This window comes from Penicillium taxi, assembly GCF_028828555.1.
Source record: "Penicillium taxi strain IBT 34144 chromosome Unknown utg000004l_segment0_segment0, whole genome shotgun sequence".
Classification (NCBI taxonomy): Eukaryota; Fungi; Ascomycota; class Eurotiomycetes; order Eurotiales; family Aspergillaceae; genus Penicillium; species Penicillium taxi.
In genome coordinates this window covers 4498966-4518936 of record NW_026643206.1, presented here as the reverse complement: position 1 = coordinate 4518936, position 19971 = coordinate 4498966, and the positions used below count along the sequence as shown (strand labels likewise).

The following is a 19971-nucleotide window of genomic DNA, read 5'->3' as shown; positions in this document are numbered from 1 at the left end:
CAAGTTTTGATAGAGACCCTTTCAGTCCTTTGACCAGAGAAGGCAAAAATAAATGAAAAAAAAGTCAAAAAGTCAAAAAGAAGCAGCAAATCTGAACCAGATTGATGCCGGCATCCCATTTATTCGGACCTCACCGTCGACTTGCTGGCTTCACATATTTCTCAATTCTGGGCTACCTCCTCAATCCTCGAAGTTCTCAAGCTTAATGGTGACCTTAGCATCTTCGATGACCTCGTCATTTTCAACATGCTTTTCAATGGATCCAAGAAGATCAGCGTCAACCACTTCCTTTTTCTGAATTGTTTTCTCAGTGGAGGTCTCGGATTCCTCAGCTTGACCGAGTTTCTCTTTGGTATCCTTATCTTCGCCCAACTCGATTTGCGCACGCTTCTGAATAGCAGCAACGAGTTCCTTCGTTTTCGCAAGGCGGTGTTTGGAAATTGCCGCGGTAATGCCAAGAGTACCTGCGATTTCGGCGTGGGTAGCCTATGATAGCAATAGCATTAATATTATAAGAAATCTATGTAAATTGAAAATAGCGCATATGAAGCGAGGTAGAAAAAAGAAGTTGGCAAAAGGAGTGAACCTACGGGAGAGTCAGCGGTATGAAGGTAACGAGCCCAGAGCCAGAGGAAGTGCTTCTCAAAGATGGATGCATCCTTAGGGGTCAAGATGGGGTTGATAGCCTGCTTGGCCTTGGGAAATCTACCACGTCGGGATTTGGCTCCAGCCACTGTGGCCGAAGGGTTCTTGGGGATGCCCATGGTACTATTTTGGTCAGCGAACCCATAAAATAAGAAATCAATATCAATAGGACTACTCGATCGCTGGTTGAATTCTTGAGTAAAGAATTCAAAATGAGGAGAGGATGGTGAGGAGGGAGGGAGTTGTAGGATGAAGAAATGATACTTCAAGAGACGGCTTTTTATTAAAATGCCACGCACTCCGAATAGCGTTGAAGTTTTGCTGAAGAATTCAGAGTCTGAAAAGAAGATGAAGTGAAACTTCGGAGAACGGCGTTTTATTAAAATGCCACGCACTAATACCTCTGATTGCTTCAGGTGATAGTACTTTTTGGCCGCTGCCTAAACTTGTCTTGGCGTGTCATTACTACAAGTGCGTGTCAATGGAAGTATAAAACGCCATTATTTCTGCCTGAACATCAGCATACATACATATACCAGAGACTCGAGTCTATCTTACACTAGCTTGGAATTATCTATCAATCATTTATGACTAGTTATAGGACATTTTCAAGGTTCTGGATCCATAAACATCTTTGAAAGATCTGTTCGTTACTACTATGATTTCAAACTAAGAGAACACAGATTCTTTGATGCAATGATCTTGTCGCAATAATTACCTAGGTATATTCTTTTTACTTAGGTATTTTTGTGAGCAGAAAAATTATGCGAGTGATTACTTCTTCACATCCAGTAAGCTACTATGAAGTAGAAAATAATTCATATAAGAAAATAATCGGCACTGTTAACCATATTGTGCGAAAACTATCGCTCTGAATATCGAAGTTCATCGGTCACTATAGACGCAATAGCTTCTTCACTCAAGCTCCATCTGGCTTCTTTACCTAGATCATTAGATAAACCACCTAAGCCTCAATCTGGTGAGCTGAATCCTCCACGTCAGCCTCATACTCGATATCCTTGCCTCCCTTGCCTCTCTTGTCTCCCTGGCTTCCATGTTTTTCCTGAACCTCATCGCGTCCCTGCTCCTCATTTCCAACTTCCTCCAAAATCTTCTCCTCAGCGCGTTTCTGGATACCTTCGATGCTGAGCTTGACAGCATTGAAGCGATGCTTCGACACACTCGAAGTAATATCCAGACACTTCGAAATCATGACGTGGCTGGGCTATACAAATAGGATCAGTACCATACCAAGGTAGCTTGAAAGATAGAAAGCCTACAGAGGCATCGGAAGAGGTCTTGTAGTAAGCCCAAAGCCAGAGAAGGTTCTTCTCGACGTTAGTGGCGTCCTTGGGAGTCAGAATTGGCTCGACTTCCTTGACGATCTTGGCACCTTTGGCGCCAGATCCAGAACCTTTGGCTCCACGCTTGTTGCTTTTAAGGGTGGTGGACGGAGTCTCTGGGGCAAACTCGGTATTGCCAGCTTCACAAGCTTCGCCAGTGGTCACAACCAATTCAACTTCCTTTTTGACCTTGTTGGCCTTGGTGGACTTACCAGGTCCAGAGCCCTTGGCAGCACGCTTGCTTTTGGCGATGGGAGGAGTCATGGTCGTTTCTATCTGAGTTAGTGAAGCAGGAACAAGATTATGATATACTTAATACTTACAAAGAGGGTAATTGGGATGAAGAGGAGAATGTATTGGATGGAGATTTGTGGAGAACAGAGGGGTGGTGGGGTGATGATGAAAGGAGAATTAAGAAAGTGATATGGAGGAAAAGGACTTCTTAAATAGTATCTCAAAGACCTTAGCACGTGCAGATCATCTCTAGGTATGAAAAAGAGTTGATTTTGTTAGATTGTTGCGATTCTTTCTACCACTGCTCTTCTAAGGTTACTTTCGCTGGCTCGAGTCTTCATCTCAGTTTCTTCCTGCACTTGAAGAATACTCCCCATCCAGAGTCTTATCTTTAACTTCTTCGTATTGTTTGGCCTTATCGTTTATATTTTCTTCCCCAATCTCGTCTTCAGTATTCTCCATTTCGTTCTCGATATCTTTCAAGGTGCGCTCCTTAATTGGTATTTTCACGTCAGTTTAGGCATGGTACGACATTCATTAGATAATTCCTAGACTCTTTGCAGCTAGATCATGGCTGAGCTTTAGACAATGCAAAAACATATAGGGGCTAAATCAAAATGAGTCCAGAATATCCAATATGAAGTTAGGCAAACTGAAGATAACTGGAAGACAATAAAGAAAGATGTTTCTTATCTGGGTTGTGTTGTTGGGGATCAAAACTCGTTGGGAAAACTCCTTTTTGAAGAACACTTCCGCTTGAGACTGAAGAAGAAAGCCATGCTTTCTTTGTTAGAAAAGAATGTAAGGTACCAATATCATACCTGGAAGAAAATTACATGATTTTTGGCGTGAGAAAGGGCTTGTGGAGAAGAAACGCCCATTCGGTGTGATGAGGAAGGGCGAAAACAGAAGCATCGAAGTGAGATGGAGAAAACCCTTCATGAATACCGATTTCGCTACCTAAATGAGCTATTCTCTTTCTGTTGAGTGCATTGTCACCACCAGTCAGATCTCCCTAACTGGCTCCAGACGTTTTATATTATAAATTATCTCAATCAACTTTAAACTATGGAAGAGAACATAAAACATTCTCATTGACGATAAATCTCCAAGGATCATTTGTATTTTCACTCTCACTTTGAATCTCACTTCCTTTTGCCCAGGGACCTCTAATTAGGGAATAGTTTAATATAGTCCACCGGTTCTGTAACAATGATATTCGATAACGCTAGCGGTGCTCTTCAGAGTTCATATAGATGCACTTCCTCGAGTCTTCATGCCGGTTTGCTCTTGGACTTAAGCTTCGTTTTCCATTTCCTCATCTCCTATTTCCTTATCCTCCATCGATTCGACCTCCGTAGTCTCCTCTACCTGAACATATTTAGCCTTCCCTCCGGCCTTTCTTTCATCCTTATCCACGTCATTCATGGCGCGTTGCTGAAGTTTATTGACCAAGATCTTGATATCAGTGTAAGCATGGTTTGACATTGCCTGAGTAATTCCAAGGCTTTTCGCAATCAGAGCATGACTTGGCTATAGACTCGTCAGTATAATAAAAAGGTGTGAATTAGAATAAGTGAAATTTGGAAAATGGCAAAACTAAAAGACCTTACCCGAATGTCTGATGATGTCTTGAAAAGTGACCAGAGCCATAGGATATGCTTTTCTATGCGGGTGGCATCGTCGGGGATCAAAACCCGTTCGGGAAACTCCTTCGACTTTCCAACTTTATCACCGCTTAATCTGAGGGATGATTTCTGTCCCAGATTCGGAGAGTGACGCTTGCGCTTGAGAGTGGTTGGAGGAGCCATGCTGTTTCCGTTAGTTATTAAAGTACGATATATCAGGATTATCAATAATCACATGGTGGATCAGGATATTGATGTGAGCAGGGGTTGTGGAGATGTAGAAAAGAAATATCAGTGGGCTGGTAAATGAAGAAGGAAGTGACCCCGGGAGAAAGATTTGTAGAGAAGAACGTAGGCGGGGTGATGGAGGGAGAAAAAATAAAGCGAGTGGAAGATACGTTACTTTGTATTTAAATACGCTACTAGTTCTCGAGACAAATATTTGCGCAAGATAGAGACAGAAAGACATGCAATATAAGTGGTAATATCTAGATATTCTATCAAGGTACAAACTACACACGTCATGCTTTTCAGGTTCGATATATATATTATATCTAGAAAGTTGCCGAGAGCCTCGTTTCATGGTATGAATAAGGTTACTTATCTAGGTATAGCATATGTCAAGATCGAGTACTCGCACCAAAATTCAAATACCTAGTTATACTTGAAAGTTAAATGAAAATGAGCTGTTCTTAAAGAGAGCCAAAAGATACAATTTACAATCCCACGTGGAACTTGATAACATCATTATACCATATCAGGCTTAGCTCCAAGGTAAACCTTTTCAAGTGGGTCTGACAAACCCGTCAGATTTGTTTGTGATAGTATAAGATATCGATACAGGCTCAATATCGGGAAACACAAAAAGTGGAAGACAACTTCTTCGCCCGTCATTCCCGAAACTGTTTCAGACTTTCAGTACTCTAGCAATATGGCGAGTTATGGTATCGGGTTAAAGTTTTTCTTTTACGATGTTAGCAAAGTTGGTACTGACACCGATCCAATATACGAGGAGCAACTCTCCTCGACGACCCACCCACTCTATATCAGCGAGCCGTACTTACAGAGGCAGAAGCTACCCAAATCTGATCTGCCTTGATATTGACCAACATCTCTGTTGAAGATGCAATGCAGCAGCAGCTTGGGAATTCTACACCAAACGTCGGGCTAGCGGTGATGTTCAGTCTTGCGGATCTCATTAAATGGTACCTTTATCCTCTAAAAAGCTCGGGATGAAGAAAATATATTCAAAAGAAAAAAAATCAGTTTTTAGTCACCTGCGACGATCGCTTTCGGAGGATCTAATACCGTAAAATGAAGGTACTAGTGACTCGACTTAAGAAGAAGGCAAAGACAAGAACAGTTTAGCCCATGGGAAAGGTGGACAACATTGGAGCAGACTAGGGCTTTTTATTATCTCTATCTTTCATATGGCTCATATTTATCCGGAAAACCGACTCAGACTCCGAATACGAGGTCCGTATATTCGCAACAAGATGGGAGACACCATGATCAAAGCCGACAATCCAGCGAGCAGAGTCGCCGAATAATCAATGTTCAATGTATCATACATCGGCCCTTCAAACATTGGAAATGTAGCACTCACCAGACTGCGCACCATAACATGAATGCTAATCGCCGACACGGTATTGGTCAGGTACACATCGACAATGTACACAATCCCAGATACGAAAATGATCTGTAATGAGAACCCGATGAAGAAGCAGGGAATGACCTGTACTATCCAGGGTGCGCCACCGCTCCAACCGAACCAGATCAAAGACGGAGGTAGTAATACGGCTCCCAGAATCATAGGTGGTAGCCTATCTTCAGGTTGAATGCCGATCCCTGGCTCAGACTTCTCTGATTCCTCGCCAATTGATCGATGCGCTGCTACCCACCGCCGTTTATACCAGGTCATAGTGAAAAGTGCGAAAATGCCACATGCAGATAACAAGCCAAGTCCGACAGCAATGAAAGGTAACGATGCAATAGATGTACTCCAGCCTCTCTTCTCGAATGCCTTGGGGAATAGTTGGTACGAGAGATACAGCGATCCGTACACAAGTGTCAAGTAGATCGTGATCACGATCAAGATAGGCTCCTGACAAAACATACGCACAGGCTTTGTGAAGTATTTCTGGAAAAGTACAACCGGGTCTTGCGAGATCATCTCGGCACTAGCACGCAGATTATTATTTCCAGTCTCACGGCGTAAACGGGCTGCGCGCTGCATGAGGATCCGGTTGTGTGAGGATTCCTTCAGTAAGAATATGCACAGGATAGACACAGCTCCGAATAACATCAGTGTCACCCATGCTGTCCAACGCCAACCAATCTGATCAACTATAAAAGCACCTGCAATAGGACCGACTATGGATCCGAAATTCATAGTTGTTGCAGCCACTCCTACGGCTGCGCCTCGAGTTATCGGTCCAAATACATCTGCCAATATGCCTGATCCAACGGCTAGCCCTCCAGCCCCGAATGTGCCTGCCAGAAATCGACATATCAAAATCGTGGCAACGTTTCGAGCCAAGGCGAGTGGGATCTGGAAAATTGCGCAGCCTATCAGTGACACAACTAGTACAACTGCGCTCCCCATAAGCTCTGCCATGGGCGCAAAGAGCAAAGGGCCAACTGCGAATCCGGCAATGAATAGTGCAACACCTAAGCTCATGATTTCCACTGAAACACCATACTCGCTAGCCGTGACACTAGCTGAGGAGCCAAAGATGGACGATGCAAACGCTATACAGAAGACAATAGATAATGGTGCCGAGGAGCGAAGGATCTTGCTATGTTCTGGCCAGTTCTGGGGATTTTCGGGATCATCATTGCCATTCCAGGTGACAAGTTCGTATTTCAGCTCGGGTGGTGAAGTTTCGTCCTGGGAATCAAATTCTTTTTCATTCGGTATAGCGAGTTCGTCGGGTACAGAAACGGGAATTAAGTTGATCGCTGTAGGATGACTCGTTTGTCTCTCTATAGTCGGCTCCATAGTAGCAGGAAGTCATGAATAATAAATCGGAAAGCCATTTGGCGTTGGAAGTTTTTCCATCTTCTATCCTTTTCTCACTCTTTTTTTAAGTCTGGTAATCAGAAATTAGCGCAAACTCATCAACCTGATCCACTATGCGGATCTTCTCCGATAAGCTAAAAGCTTTGCCCAGGTAGAATCAGACAATTCACACTACGGTACATCATGAATGTTCTTGTCTCTGAAAGTACTTTGTAATTTACAACGTGGATATATATCATAATATATGATATAATATATGAGATATCTTGCTGGTCCGACCTCTTGTCAAACGAAATGTGATTCTTCATTTCGATGTTCATTATTACTTAGGGCTTCGGCGAGGATAGGGGCTCGGCATTCTATCCGAGATTTATCAGGCCGTGCATCCGACGTACAGACACTTGAAAGCTCTAGATTCAGAAGTTAATAATCACTTCCCTCATGATTCATTTCCTAGTTGCCATTGTTTCTTATAAACAGTTTACAGGCTTATGCCTAATCTACCTAGGTACTTGACTTTATGCATGAACGTGGAATGTAGATTGCGTATTAAGCATTAAAAGTGCTTGATTTCGGACAGAGAGCTACTTTTTTTGTTCATATAGCGTTGTTGAGACGCCATATCCCTGAAGACTTGAGAATAAACTATATTCGAAAGTGAAAACTGTTTCTCCAGCCGCAAAGGCGCGCTGGAGCTGGATATCGATGATTTGAGAAGTCGAGACGGTAAAACAAAGATCGATCATAATAAGCCTCCCTCTTAGAGAGCCCGGTATGGGGTTCTCGATAACTGGTGTGGCTCTTCCATGATCTTAAATATGTACCAATTGCAGGCATGAATAGCTTCATCCGGTGTTGTTCAACGAGGGCCTTCTTGCGTTGACCAGAATAGACCACCGTCCAGCATCGATATCAGATCGATCTGGTCCATGGTAGGTCGTACGCCCACTTGTAACACATCGCGTGCAACAGCCTTAATTTGACGCATTATAGACTGCGAAATGGCCCAGGTGCGACCAAGCGATTTGAAGACGCCAATGGTAAGCCCGATACGGTCACGGCTGGGATCAGGCATCTGACCTGCCTTGATAGAGCAGGCTGCCAGCTGGACAATGGAGCTGAGAGTAAGAGCGCAAATAAAAAATGGTGTATGACGTTCCACAGGCATGCGGATGGCTGCTAGAGAAGACAGCTCACTAGCAGCTTTCATCGCCTTTATGGCATGGACATGATGAGAGAATGCGGGAATGCTGACAGGCCCAGATTGACCACAGATCACCTCTGCGGCAACTGCCGGTGATGACAAGAGATCTGATCGCGGGAAATTCAAGTAGATGGACGCGCCGTTAATGATCATTGTAGCCTGGAACATGATCTCATCCACTGATCCATCCGGACGCAAGAGCTCCATCTTGGATTCAGGAAGGTGATGAAACCAACTGGCAATGCGTGCATCAATGGCTTCGACATGATTTTGTTGGCCCTCTGTCATTTCCTGCGTTGCGACCACGCGACCAAGGACGCGTACTGCCTCAATGCGATAGGCATACGACGAAAAGTCACGGTCTTCATCGGAAAATACACGCTCGTCAAATTGAGCAATGCTTGGTGGCGGCGGTGGTACCAGTCCGTCTGAATATATACGTTCTTCGCATGGAAGTCGCACTTCTGGCGGGACTAGGTTGGTTCGGTACACGCGCTGGACACCAAGTGCCGTGAGTAGCCCCTCAATAACGAAAAGCTCCCACCATGTGCGTCGCATGCACTCGGCACGAATAGGGTCGCCATTGCTGGCTGAATCAGCAAAGCTTTCTTGGTGCATCCCGAGCTCAAATGCCAGGTCCACGGCGTTGGCTAAGCATATTCCCGCTTCACCTCTTTCATTGCGCGAATGTAACACAATGGCAAGTAGCAAGAGCGCTTGAACTTTTTCCACTGAAGTTTCTTCGTTTTGTACGTCTATGAGGACTGTAGGGCGGTAAAATTCACTGTTAGCTGCTGGTGTGAAGTGAGAAGCGATAAACTTCATCACCTGCTCCAGAAACGGAGGAAAGTTTCCGCGCAAGAAGAATCGCAGTGGTGGAAGTATCGGATGTGCGGAATGGAAGTATGTATAATAAATATCAAGCAAGTAGCCATCACCTGCTACCGAAGAGGCGGATTCTGGTGTCAGTGGTCCAGTTCCTAGTCGCGGAGTAGACAACACTGACACCGGTAGATCCCTCATACTAGGGCTCGTCGAAGTGGAGAATGGGGCGGTGGTGGATGCCGGTGTATGCTGAAAGCCCGCCTGAATACTCCAGTCGACAGGGGCTTCGACAGGGGCTTCGACAGCGACCGGGTCCATGGGCGGGTCTGAGTATTCTGGTTCAGCGCGTCGCTTCTTAGTGAATCGACTTTGATAGCCTCGGCGCGATTTTGTGTAAAGACATTCAGATCCATTTGTGGCGCAACGACCACAGATAGGAGTCTTTGCATCACACCTGAGGTGCTTGTGCCGACACGCAAGACAAGCTAGCAAAGATGGACTAGATTTAGCTGCACCGGGTCCACCATCATTATTCGGAGGCTGCGGTTCTATCATGGCATTCATAAAGGCATAGAGTTGTTGGGGTAGAGTAATGAAAAGAAGTTGGAACTCATGTTCTTAAGAATACGTTAGTCACGTTAAGAGGGGAAGCTACCAGGATTCCCTCCCCGACTTGTGATCGGCGCTAAAATCACTTAATGACACGTCCATCTTCAACTTCTTCCCTACACTCTGTGCCACGTACAGTTCTCTTTGACACATCACACACGTCTATTTTCTATTTTCTGTCCTTTAAAGCTCCACATTCAGCCAATTCCAGCCAACTATCCTCCTCCGGCCTTTGATCCTGTTATCCAACACTTCTACCCACGTCTCCATCAATTCCCATCATGATCTCCGACGGCGACCTCTACCGATTGGCCATCTTTCTCGGCTCGTGCGCTATGATGATGATTGTCCTCTACCACTTCCTCGATGTGAATGCCAGTGAAGAGACAGAAGCTGTCCCTGTCGGAGCTGCCCAATCAACCAAGAACACCGAACCTGCATCATCAGAAAATGCAGCTGCAGCGAAATCCAAATGAGAGAGCAAATGGGCCAACCAGGGGGGAATGGACAGGATTCCAGTTCTGCCTAACGTGAGAAAGAAAGAGAGACAGAGATGAAAAAGTACATGTACAATACCCAGACAACTACAAGTGCTAGTCAATTCTTCTAGCGATATACCAATTGGCTCTTGAATCGTTATTTCAATTTTTATGCTTCATGAATCTGGTCGTTCGCAGAAACAAAGTAACTATTTTGTTTGAGGTAAAACGCCAAACTTGTTCCATAGCAACCCTTTGCCATTAACCCCCATGTGCACCTAAAGATGCAGGAACCAAGGGTGATAGGTAAAGGGGGAGTGGTGGGGCAATGGAAAAATAATATGGAATGTAAAGGAAGATAGCCACCAAGAACCTCTTCAGTTAATGGTGTACGCAATCTCCTCGGCCTGGGCCATAACTAGACGTGCTGGGGTGGACAAGCGACGGTCGCTAATATCACAATCCGGTCCACTCTCCTCCTTCCAAGCAAATCCTCCACGCTTCACTTCCAGTGCCTTCTCCTTCCAAGTGACAATTCCCCGAACTCGGGCGAATGCGTCAATGTTACTGATATCAGCGGGGAGAACTAGAGATTCTGGGCGTGCATTCTTGTTCGACGGGCCGAAAGTAGATTTTCCACCATTTTCGCCTTCTTGGGGAGCCATATAATTAGAGAATCCATCAAGGACTTAGAATTTCAACTTATCCTGAAGGCTCACCAGAAGCAGTCACCACAGGGCCATCTCCAAGAGTCCAGGCTAGAGAATTTAGGTGCTTCTCTTGGACATGCTCAACCATTTGAGTGTATGCCTTTCCATCTGTATCTTCACAGTCCTTCCAGCGACACATGAAGTCATTCATAAGGTGAACCTTGCGCAAATGTTGGTCGAGTGCGAGTAGATTGTGAAGTTGTGCTGGACAGTCATTCCATTGGCAATCGAAGGTTTGGTAGTTTGGAGAAGCTACGGCGGGAATTTTATCTGCCTTCCGGGTGCGACCTGTTTTCTTCACAGGCATACTATGCTTTGGAGGGGTCGGGATCATCACAATTGACTCAAGAATATTCTTTGGTGGAGACCGGTCAACAATTGGTTGTCGCGACAAGGGAGAACGTGTGGTGATGGTGGTGGTGGGTGCTTTGGACGGTTGTTGCTTTGGTGTAGAAGGTCTCTGTGAAACTTTTGGCACTGGAACTTTGTGACGTGATAACTGTGGCACTGAATATTGAGGTAATGAAGAATGAGGTAGTGAAGATTGAGGTAATGCAGATTGGGGTAATGCAGATTGGGGTAATGAAGATTGAGGTAATGCAGATTGGGGTAATGAAGATTGGGGTAATGAAGATTGTGGTAATGGGGATTGTGGCACTGAAACCTTCGGTGATATGCGTCCAAGCTGTGGTGTTGATACTGTGGTAGACTGTGAAGGCAGGGTGGGAGCTTGAGATGAACTCGCCAAGTCGGAGGAAATATTTGTTGTGAGGGGAGTGGAATCTTGATTTAGATTCAATCGAGGGGATGACGAAGCTGATGAAATATATATGGGACTGGGGATATGGGGAGGAGGATTGAGGGACTGCGGTGCGTTGCGAGGGTCACGTGCAAAAGAGTCGACCAGATCCCAACGAAAAGTCGCGAGATCCGAATTTGAATCCACCGCGGAAATGGTTTTGCGCAAAACGTCCAGGTGAGCATTAAGAGGTTTTTCGGTCGGATGTTTCGCAGCAGCCCTCAAAATATCCCGGGCCATGGTGGCAGGATTGAGTCTCCCAATGGCACGATCTAAATCTAGAGGCTTGACAATATCAATACCGTTGAGATGATTGCTAAATGCCTTAGGATTGAGGGTCACTCTTTTTGGCTTGATCGTTCGGTCTGAAACATGGTCAATTGGTCGCTTATTTGACGGAGAACTACGCTGCACATTGGGTCCTTGCAGCCTGGCTACTTGCTGAGGCATAGATGCCGGAGGCGCAACCATGGGTGTGTTGATCTTCCGATAGTTCTGCGCGGAGCCCATATAACTGGGATGGCTCTTAACTGTTGTTGTCGCTGGAGGCTGTCCCACTAGGGGACTAGGAACGGGTATTTGGGCAGGCAATTTGTAGCGAGGATGCAATTGAGATACCACATGTGGCAGTTGATACGCAAATGGCGGCTTCTGGGATGGATGCGAGTACACAGGTTGTGGATTCCGGATCTGACTTGGAAGTTGCCCCTGCTGCCATTGCGCCGCTGGTTGCGACGAGACTAATTTAGAAATCTGCGGCGGCGGTGTATGCATCAGCGGCTTAGTGAAAGATGCTCGAAAATGAGTGGGTGGATGCGTATACGGAGTAGTAGTAGGTCCTAAGAAATGACCAACTGGTGGCTGAGATGACGCCTGACGAGAAATATCTGAGGGCTTCACCAACTGCTGGGAGATTTGTGTCTTTGTGCTGGTTTCTTGTGCAGAATAACCGTCTAAATCTATCGGATGTTCTCGCACATCTTTTGTTAAATGCTCCATCAAATTCTCAAAACCCATGGGCGGTGCTGCCTGCTCTACTCGCGCAACCGCTGGGGCAACTGGGTGAGATTGAGCCAATGCCTGTGCCTGCTCATGCTCCTGCTCTGCTCGCACAATTCGGAGATGTCCTTGCCAGTTCCAATGGCTATCACCAGCGGCGATGCCATTGCTGGACATATTGGCCAGCGAAGGGAGGGGGAAGGTAAATTCAAGATCCGGAGTTCTTTTGAGGGATGTCAACGCGCTTCGATTTCAAGGACAAAGAAACGCCAAAAAGAAAGATGATGGCGCAATATATAATGACCAGAGCAGTGTGTGCAGTGCAATTATCATCTAATGCATGTCAAGCTGCAATACAGGGACGTACCTACGACGTAGGTAGGCAATGAGTCTAAAAATTTACGCGTTTAATTCAAGCCGCGTGTTTTCTGCCGCTTTCTGATGACGTATCAGCCTGAGGCAAGGTTTTCCTTATGTCATTTAATCCCTAATTTGGGAAATCATAATCTAATTGGTCAGCTAAAAGTCGACTACTGTTATCATGTGACCATGCATATCACGTGGGAGTTTCCACATCAAATCAATTTCGCCCATAAAATGAGCTTCATTTTCCAACAACCTTCCGACCCTTCACCCAACTTTTACTGCTAACCCGACCATGTTGAAATATGTTATCTTGTTCAGCCCACAATGTAATATTTATATGGGAACTCATATTCTCGCACCATTTTTCTACTACAACCAAATCTCAACCCCCTTCCCTCCTGCTCATCATTAGCCTAGTAATTATGTCCTGACTCCTTCTGCTCTCTGGTATCAAGGTACCTTCGATAATTTGAAGCATCGCCGAATTATCTCCTCGTCAATCCCGTCTCGACGGACTCAATGGTTGAAGAGGTAAACGAATGGCGTAGAACAATCACCAGATCACACTTGCAGACCGTCCTGGATGCCTTTGGGCGAGGAAGTTGCCGGTTTGAAAGTGAGATACATTTCTTAGTCAAATATTTATTAAGATATACGGAGCCTCTAGGTATCCTAATGGGAGATACTCGTCCAAATCTTGGTCTTAATCAAACCTCTCCTAGGTACCTTCGCATACTAAATTTTCCATGCCGGCGAGGCATTCCATACTTGAAGTACCGCTGCCAAGGTGAGTAATTTCAATCTGGAGGTCATATAGATTTCAAGGTTTCGTCCACGAGTCGTCATTATAGAAGATAACATTGGAATATATTGATCCAAGGTTCCAAGGTTAGGTCTGAACACTGGGCAAGCCCTGGGGAACTGCCTATGTACCTACATGTCCATGTAGATACCTAAGTAGATGCCTAGGTCAACAGATACAAAGGCTAGAAGAGAAAGAATAGGCCTAAGGTACCTAGATTGACACATTTCAGTCGATCACCAAGAATCGTATTCTGTCGTTGAAAGGTAGTACATATGTAGACCGAGAGAAACCTGAACTTAGTATACAATAAATATGAAACATCAAAGAATATAGGCACCACAGAAGGAATAATAGAAACAAAAATGGCATCATATCGTACTTCATCAGGAAACACATCAAAAAGACAAATTGGCCAGGGCCACGCTCGCTGGGAAGATCGAATGGGCGGTACAAATCCACACCCGCAGTCCAGATGAATATGGAAGGCAGTTCATGCGCTAGTTGTGGCTGATACACTTCGACCATGCAGGCAGTCCACAGCCAAATCCAATGAACAGATAAAGTAGGAAGACCACCACGACACCAAGAAGCGTCATCAACTTGACGTTCTTCCACCACATACGCCGCCGTAAACCACGACTGCGGATACGGAAATCGTGTGCACTCCCACCGAGACGATCGGTCTTGTCGACTAGCAGATCGATCCGCTCGCCACGCTCAAGCACACGCTCAATGTTCTCCGTCATGATATCGCGAACGCTGTCAATCTCACGTCGGGCCGAGGCGAGAGAATCAGCTGGAGGGGCCGTGTTATATGTCTGCAACAGAGAACGGATCTCTCCGTTGAAAGCAGCGCAACCGTAAGCTGGCAGTGACGAGAAGTCGGTGCTGGAAGGTGCGTATGTGGATAGGAATTTCCGCTTGATCTCAAGCAAATAGGCAAATGGAATACGACGGCCTTGTTCTGCGGACGCTACAACCACGAAGCTTAGGGGTGCAAAGGAGTCGGGCTCAGAGCGGGTGTTTTGATCATCGGCCGCTCCACCTGATGGGGAGTCGGCGATGTAGTGAACAAAGAGACGTTCATGGGTGTAGGTCAGCTTCTGGGGCTTGTCATGGCTGATTTTTGGCAGGATGATCGATGCTAGAGAAGACGCAGTTGTTGTAGAGGAGCCAGGAGCCGAATGCTCGGCTAGGATGGTTGTCCGATGAGCGATACAGGAGCTGGGATCGACGGTCAGTTGGGCTGCTAGATTTGCTATACCTAGGTACGGAGTACTATTGGGGACTCACTATAGCAGAATGCTCGGAGATTTCGAGGAAGAAGCCATGATGAAACACTTGTGTAGTTCAAGAGACTCTGACGAATGAGAGTGAAATTTAGATGCGACGAAGAACGTCGATTTAGAGGCTGTGACATCAGGTTTAGGGAAGAGGAATGCTTAGTCATGATACCATCATTGGACAAAATTTAAACTGAACTGTATCAGCACCTAGGTACTCCATTGGTTCCTCCTACCTAGATACTCCACGGCATGATGTACTGTGTACCTAGGGGGGTATGTAGCTCTACATCTAACGTTGGAAAAGCAAACATGCTCTCCATCTCCATACAGAGGGCCCATTGCTTGCATATATCTCCGCACCAATCAATACATCGCATTCAATGCCAAACTCGAAAAAAGCAATCGGGAGAGATAGAGGAGAAAATTCTACCACTCATCAAAACGTGTATCAAAATTTGTACACGAATCCGGGAATTTGGAACTTTTCATTCTTTTCATTCTATTGGCGAATTAAAACAAATACCCAAGTCTTGTTCAATTTCAGTGTTATTCGGGACGGGTATGTTGGACAGAAAGGTATGCGTAGATAAAAACGCCATGCATCAAATAAACAAAATACCCGTAGGTATGTAGACAAAAGCCACCTTTAGATTACACAAGGGGTCGAACTGGAGATAAAAAAAAAAAAAAAAAGACAAAGGAATGGCAAATTATCCTGGTCATGGAGTATTAGGTATTGTAGGATTTGCCAAAATTTTTGCATCAGTATCATCATCAACCTCCGCAGCTGGTCTCCGTTTCTTGAGATCTCTCTTTTTCTTCTTCTCACGCGTAGCTGCGCGGAGTTCATCAGCTCCACTCTGGCCTCGACTGGATCCACCCAATCGGAGATCTTTGACCTCCTTGATCACTTCTCGGAAGCCTTCTTCGATGTTGTTCATGCGAGCGAGGACTAGTTTGCTGAGCATGTCTTGAGTCTGACTTGGAGAATCACGATGGATATCGCTGGCGGGAAATCCTAGCCGGTTGTGGAATATGGATGGTACATGTCCAGCAAAGCCACCAGCGACTGCTTTGTTGTCACCAAGATCAGATCCTAGATCAAAGAGCATGGAACGTGGTCGCCGGGGCCGACTATGTGAATCAGACAGGTAGATGCTTTGTGGTGCAGACATTTGGTGTATTCCTAGTGATGCATTGCGCGCAAAAGACATTTTGAGAGATCGTCTTTTCATCGTTCCTTGATCTGCTGATGAAGCGATGCGAAGGTTACTTTCCTCGTCAGAAGAGGACTCACGACGTAGTCGTGGAGAGGTGGTAGGGCTTCCAGAATCATCATCTACTGATCCAACTGGATTGTAGAGAATGGTGACCCCAGAAGCGCTCCGATCGTGATTAGGGCGTCGGGAGGGACTGTTACGACGTGACAAAATCTTTGCCGTGGATGGTCGAGAGCTGTAGAACTTCGGTGTCGTTTTCTCAGTGCTTCTGACATGATCAGAGCTGTCAGGATTACTAATAGACCCCTTGTCCGACTTGTCAATAGAGCCTTCATCATCAGTAGTGAGCTCATCGTCTCCCTCAATGTCTGTGTGCGGAGAGGGTTGGCGTGAACGTTTAGCAGCAGCGAGCTCTTTTTGACGAAGTTGGACCGAGCTCCCGAAAAAATTGACCCGATCTTCAGGGTTTGATGTTACGGACCGAGTGGTCTCGGTAAAATCACGACCGTATCCGGTCAATGCTTTTCGGAAGGGGAAACGAGGTCGAGGCGTAAACGTTTCGAAACGACCAACAACCGAGTCTGGTTCATCTGGAGCAGGATTTGGTCCAATATCCTGCATCCAATCCTTGATGACACTGTTTGTTTTCTTGCGTATTGTACCAGGTCGCTCCTGAAGCTGCTCGTGGCCATCATCAAATGGTCTCCGGAACACTTCGTCCAGAGCTTGGTCCTTCTGATACGTGGCAACTGATGGCTCTCGCACTAAACGCGGTGGCCTTGAACTGAACGCTCGGAACCGGCCACGCCATTTGGAGCCTGAAGAGTCGGTACGAGGTAGTGGCTCGAGAAGATCCATAGTTTCTATCACGCGGGCACTCAAAATCGTCTTCTCATAGAGGCATATGGTGAACAAGATTGGCAGATGTGTGATCTTGATGATAGTTCGGTTGAGCTTGATAAATTGGCGAAAAGGCATCGTATATCGGAGAGGTGTGACTAGCCAAGCGATGACATTGGCAGGGGCCACATATGAGAACAGGGCATCTGATTTGACCATTGAAATGGTATTGACGGCAAACAGGAATTGGTGCTCCTCGTTGGCATTCTGAACAATCCTCATGAACGAATTTGTGAGGACAGTGATCAGGATAGTCACAACGACAAAGTGACAGATGAAAAGGAATACTGTCAAAATAGTCCTACCAAGCCAGTTGTATTCGTCCCACATGCCCCAGGCTGTGGGGGTGAAGCCCATCACCATTTGAAATAAGCCGTATGCCACAGCTTTGGGGGAATCATCATTGCCAAAGGAGAGGAATGCGATGAAAAAGCCGCTGCATGCAATTACGATCAGCACAATAACGGCGATCAAATCCGCCGCCATGATACGAAACGCGATCAGCAGTTGCGAGAAGTAGCGATAGTGGTCGAGAACAGAAAACAAACGCGGAAATAGAAGCACCGCATTCGCAGCCAGCATATCGTACGCTTGATCAGCCATCTGCTGATTCCGTGGATAGGTCAAAAAGGTACCGTAAATACGAAGACAGTAGTAGCAAAAGAGGAGAATCAAGATCCCCACGTCGAATAGATTCCAGAAGCTCATCAAATAAAGACTGAAACCTTGCTCGTTGAAGCCCACGATTTCGTCAAGCATAAAACCTGCACTCCAAAACCAGAACACCACCTCCAAGGATGTTATTTTTCGGCTACGCTCATTCAAGACGGCTAAGAATAATCCGAGGAGGATAGCAAATGACAGGGTAGAAAGGAATTGACGATATCGCGGCACTCGTAACCTGGAAAGCTTGAATAATGAGGCTTCTCGGGGGTTGTACAGTGTCACCGAGCGCCTGAAACGAGGGTCTCCAGGGCTATGGGGTTGATTGCCAGGATGATTCCCCGACGTGCCATAATTAAGATTATTTGTTGATGGATTCATGGGTCGGTGGAGATGATCAGCAGCTGAATGGAACACAATAGTGCCAGCCCAAATGGCCTCCAACTGCTGCACCACCACTGGATGTGCCAGAAATCGTTTCGCTTGTGCGCGAATGGCCACCTCGAGACAGGAAATACGAGCGGTACCAATAGGCCGCTTCCCCTGTGCACCCGCAGTCCACGACGAGGGATCCTGGCCTTGAAGCGGGTAGAACTCATAGGACAACGCGTCGATCAACTCCCTAGTTGTGTATTCTCTCAATAGCTTGATAGCAAGCAGCTCGCTCACCATTGCTCGTGTCTGACTGGCACCGCTGTTTCCAGGATATAGATGGACCTCTTTTTCGAATTGCAGACAGTTGGCCATGAGAGCGTAGAGGGTCGCTGGCGAACGAGAAGCCATGACCTTTTGTTGAATAGGCCTGACCATGAATTGAGAGACCTGAGGAGATCGCAGCTGATCCCAGGTCAAGGTAGTTTCGCAACGAGAGACGATAAGGGGACGGATGGCATGGGTAATGTCGTATACAGGCAACGTATCTGGATATGAAATGTGGTCAGTCACAAATAGCACAAGCTCACGGTCGCTGATATGGTACCTAAATGAGAGGAGGAGAATATGGGCAGGAGGGGAGCAGACTCCAGTGGCACATCGCCATCCTCGCCCTCCTCGTGCATCCAATCCTCGTCCTCATGCTCATCTACACCTTCCAGCTCCTGCGCCTCATCTTCACTAGTGTCATCGACATCAGGAGCTCGCCTCAGAACGCGTCGCCCAGTCGTTCGAGTCCAAGGAGAGTTTTCGGTCGCAACTGGGGTGTTGTTATATGACAGCTGGTCATTTTGATTATGCCGACTTTTCTGATGGAACAGAGAGGCAAACATGGCGATAGACTCAGGTAGGGGCGAGTGGCATGGCTGGGTGGCGATTCTATGTTTCTAGAGCATCGCAAACCAAGAGAAATTAATAAATTTCATTAGGAAGGTGATAAGGAGCGAAACATGGATAAAGTTGCTCTGAAGTGAAAACAAGCGATTACGCTGAGCCACTTGGCCTGCGCTTTTTTAATTTTTTTTCCCGGGGGGCTGATCGCGCGCATGAGGGGAGTAGAGAGGTTAACGTCATAGGCGAGAAAGAGACATATGAACACCTGACCTATTCCAGTTTGCACCATAAAATCTGGATTTTGTGTAAGTTCAATATGTATCACAAACTATGCCATGATTTTAAATTTACTATCCCTTTCTTCTCATTTTACTGTCATAAACTCGACTGTTTGCTCTTCTCGTTTCACAACTTATCTTACCTTATCAGATCTCTCACCGCCTGCAAGTCTGCAGGGCTCCGATGCTAGTTCTATAAAAAACACGTTAGAGATTGCTAGTATATGAAGTAGTCTTGACCACTATGTAAGCTTTTAAATGACCATATCTGCTTGGATTAAATTTCCAGTATAGGTAAATATGAGTGCATATCATAGATCCACAATATTTCCGCAATTTTTCCTTATACTTCATACAGGCAGTACAAATTTTTTCATAGGCGGTCAGGGCATTTACCGGGGACCCACCTTTGGCACGAAAATTTTACTCGATTCTGCCACAACCCCCAAACTCTTCTTCTCCCATATCTCAGCTTATTGCGGCTGCTATCGCATTATATCTTCTCCAACCTTGGAAAAAAAAACATCAATCTTCTACGGACACAGAAGCAAAAGTCCTGTCGTTGAATGCTGTGCTAAATTGACTTGTACTCGATCAGATTCGTCCTCGAGAGGACTTATCCCCTCTTTCTTTCGCCTTCCACGAGGAATTGGCCTATACAAGCCCCCAATTGGGCGGTTAATTGGACTC

The 19971-nt window shown here is 46.0% G+C and overlaps 10 protein-coding genes across 10 annotated transcripts; 1 reads left to right on the top strand and 9 right to left on the bottom strand.

Moving 5' to 3' along the window:
- Nucleotides 1-180: 180 nt before the first annotated feature.
- On the bottom strand, nt 181-764 carry N7495_006548 (uncharacterized protein; the record flags this gene model as incomplete). Its single annotated transcript, XM_057209199.1, has 2 exons — nt 181-486; nt 591-764. The coding sequence occupies 2 exons, from the start codon at nt 762-764 to the stop codon at nt 181-183; spliced, it is 480 nt and encodes a 159-aa protein (XP_057062973.1).
- Nucleotides 765-1609: 845 nt separating this feature from the next.
- N7495_006547 (uncharacterized protein) lies at nt 1610-2252 on the bottom strand (the record flags this gene model as incomplete). The annotated part of the gene is made up of 2 exons (XM_057209198.1): nt 1610-1870; nt 1926-2252. The coding sequence occupies 2 exons, from the start codon at nt 2250-2252 to the stop codon at nt 1610-1612; spliced, it is 588 nt and encodes a 195-aa protein (XP_057062972.1).
- Nucleotides 2253-3518: 1266 nt separating this feature from the next.
- Nucleotides 3519-4033, bottom strand: N7495_006546 (uncharacterized protein; the record flags this gene model as incomplete). Its single annotated transcript, XM_057209197.1, has 2 exons — nt 3519-3755; nt 3836-4033. 2 exons carry the CDS (start codon nt 4031-4033, stop codon nt 3519-3521), a joined length of 435 nt encoding a protein of 144 aa, XP_057062971.1.
- Nucleotides 4034-5291: 1258 nt separating this feature from the next.
- Nucleotides 5292-6851, bottom strand: N7495_006545 (uncharacterized protein; the record flags this gene model as incomplete). The annotated part of the gene is made up of 1 exon (XM_057209196.1): nt 5292-6851. The coding sequence occupies one exon, from the start codon at nt 6849-6851 to the stop codon at nt 5292-5294; it is 1560 nt and encodes a 519-aa protein (XP_057062970.1).
- An 880-nt stretch (nt 6852-7731) lies between these two features.
- Nucleotides 7732-9456, bottom strand: N7495_006544 (Zn(II)2Cys6 transcription factor; the record flags this gene model as incomplete). Its single annotated transcript, XM_057209195.1, has 1 exon — nt 7732-9456. The coding sequence occupies one exon, from the start codon at nt 9454-9456 to the stop codon at nt 7732-7734; it is 1725 nt and encodes a 574-aa protein (XP_057062969.1).
- Nucleotides 9457-9791: 335 nt separating this feature from the next.
- Nucleotides 9792-9986, top strand: N7495_006543 (dolichyl-diphosphooligosaccharide--protein glycosyltransferase subunit 4; the record flags this gene model as incomplete). Its single annotated transcript, XM_057209194.1, has 1 exon — nt 9792-9986. The coding sequence occupies one exon, from the start codon at nt 9792-9794 to the stop codon at nt 9984-9986; it is 195 nt and encodes a 64-aa protein (XP_057062968.1).
- A 380-nt stretch (nt 9987-10366) lies between these two features.
- N7495_006542 (uncharacterized protein) lies at nt 10367-10654 on the bottom strand (the record flags this gene model as incomplete). Its single annotated transcript, XM_057209193.1, has 1 exon — nt 10367-10654. The coding sequence occupies one exon, from the start codon at nt 10652-10654 to the stop codon at nt 10367-10369; it is 288 nt and encodes a 95-aa protein (XP_057062967.1).
- A 37-nt stretch (nt 10655-10691) lies between these two features.
- Nucleotides 10692-12674, bottom strand: N7495_006541 (uncharacterized protein; the record flags this gene model as incomplete). Its single annotated transcript, XM_057209192.1, has 1 exon — nt 10692-12674. One exon carries the CDS (start codon nt 12672-12674, stop codon nt 10692-10694), a length of 1983 nt encoding a protein of 660 aa, XP_057062966.1.
- Nucleotides 12675-14165: 1491 nt separating this feature from the next.
- On the bottom strand, nt 14166-14999 carry N7495_006540 (synaptobrevin family protein; the record flags this gene model as incomplete). The annotated part of the gene is made up of 2 exons (XM_057209191.1): nt 14166-14892; nt 14962-14999. The coding sequence occupies 2 exons, from the start codon at nt 14997-14999 to the stop codon at nt 14166-14168; spliced, it is 765 nt and encodes a 254-aa protein (XP_057062965.1).
- A 674-nt stretch (nt 15000-15673) lies between these two features.
- Nucleotides 15674-19002, bottom strand: N7495_006539 (ion transporter; the record flags this gene model as incomplete). The annotated part of the gene is made up of 2 exons (XM_057209190.1): nt 15674-18716; nt 18758-19002. 2 exons carry the CDS (start codon nt 19000-19002, stop codon nt 15674-15676), a joined length of 3288 nt encoding a protein of 1095 aa, XP_057062964.1.
- Nucleotides 19003-19971: the final 969 nt, after the last annotated feature.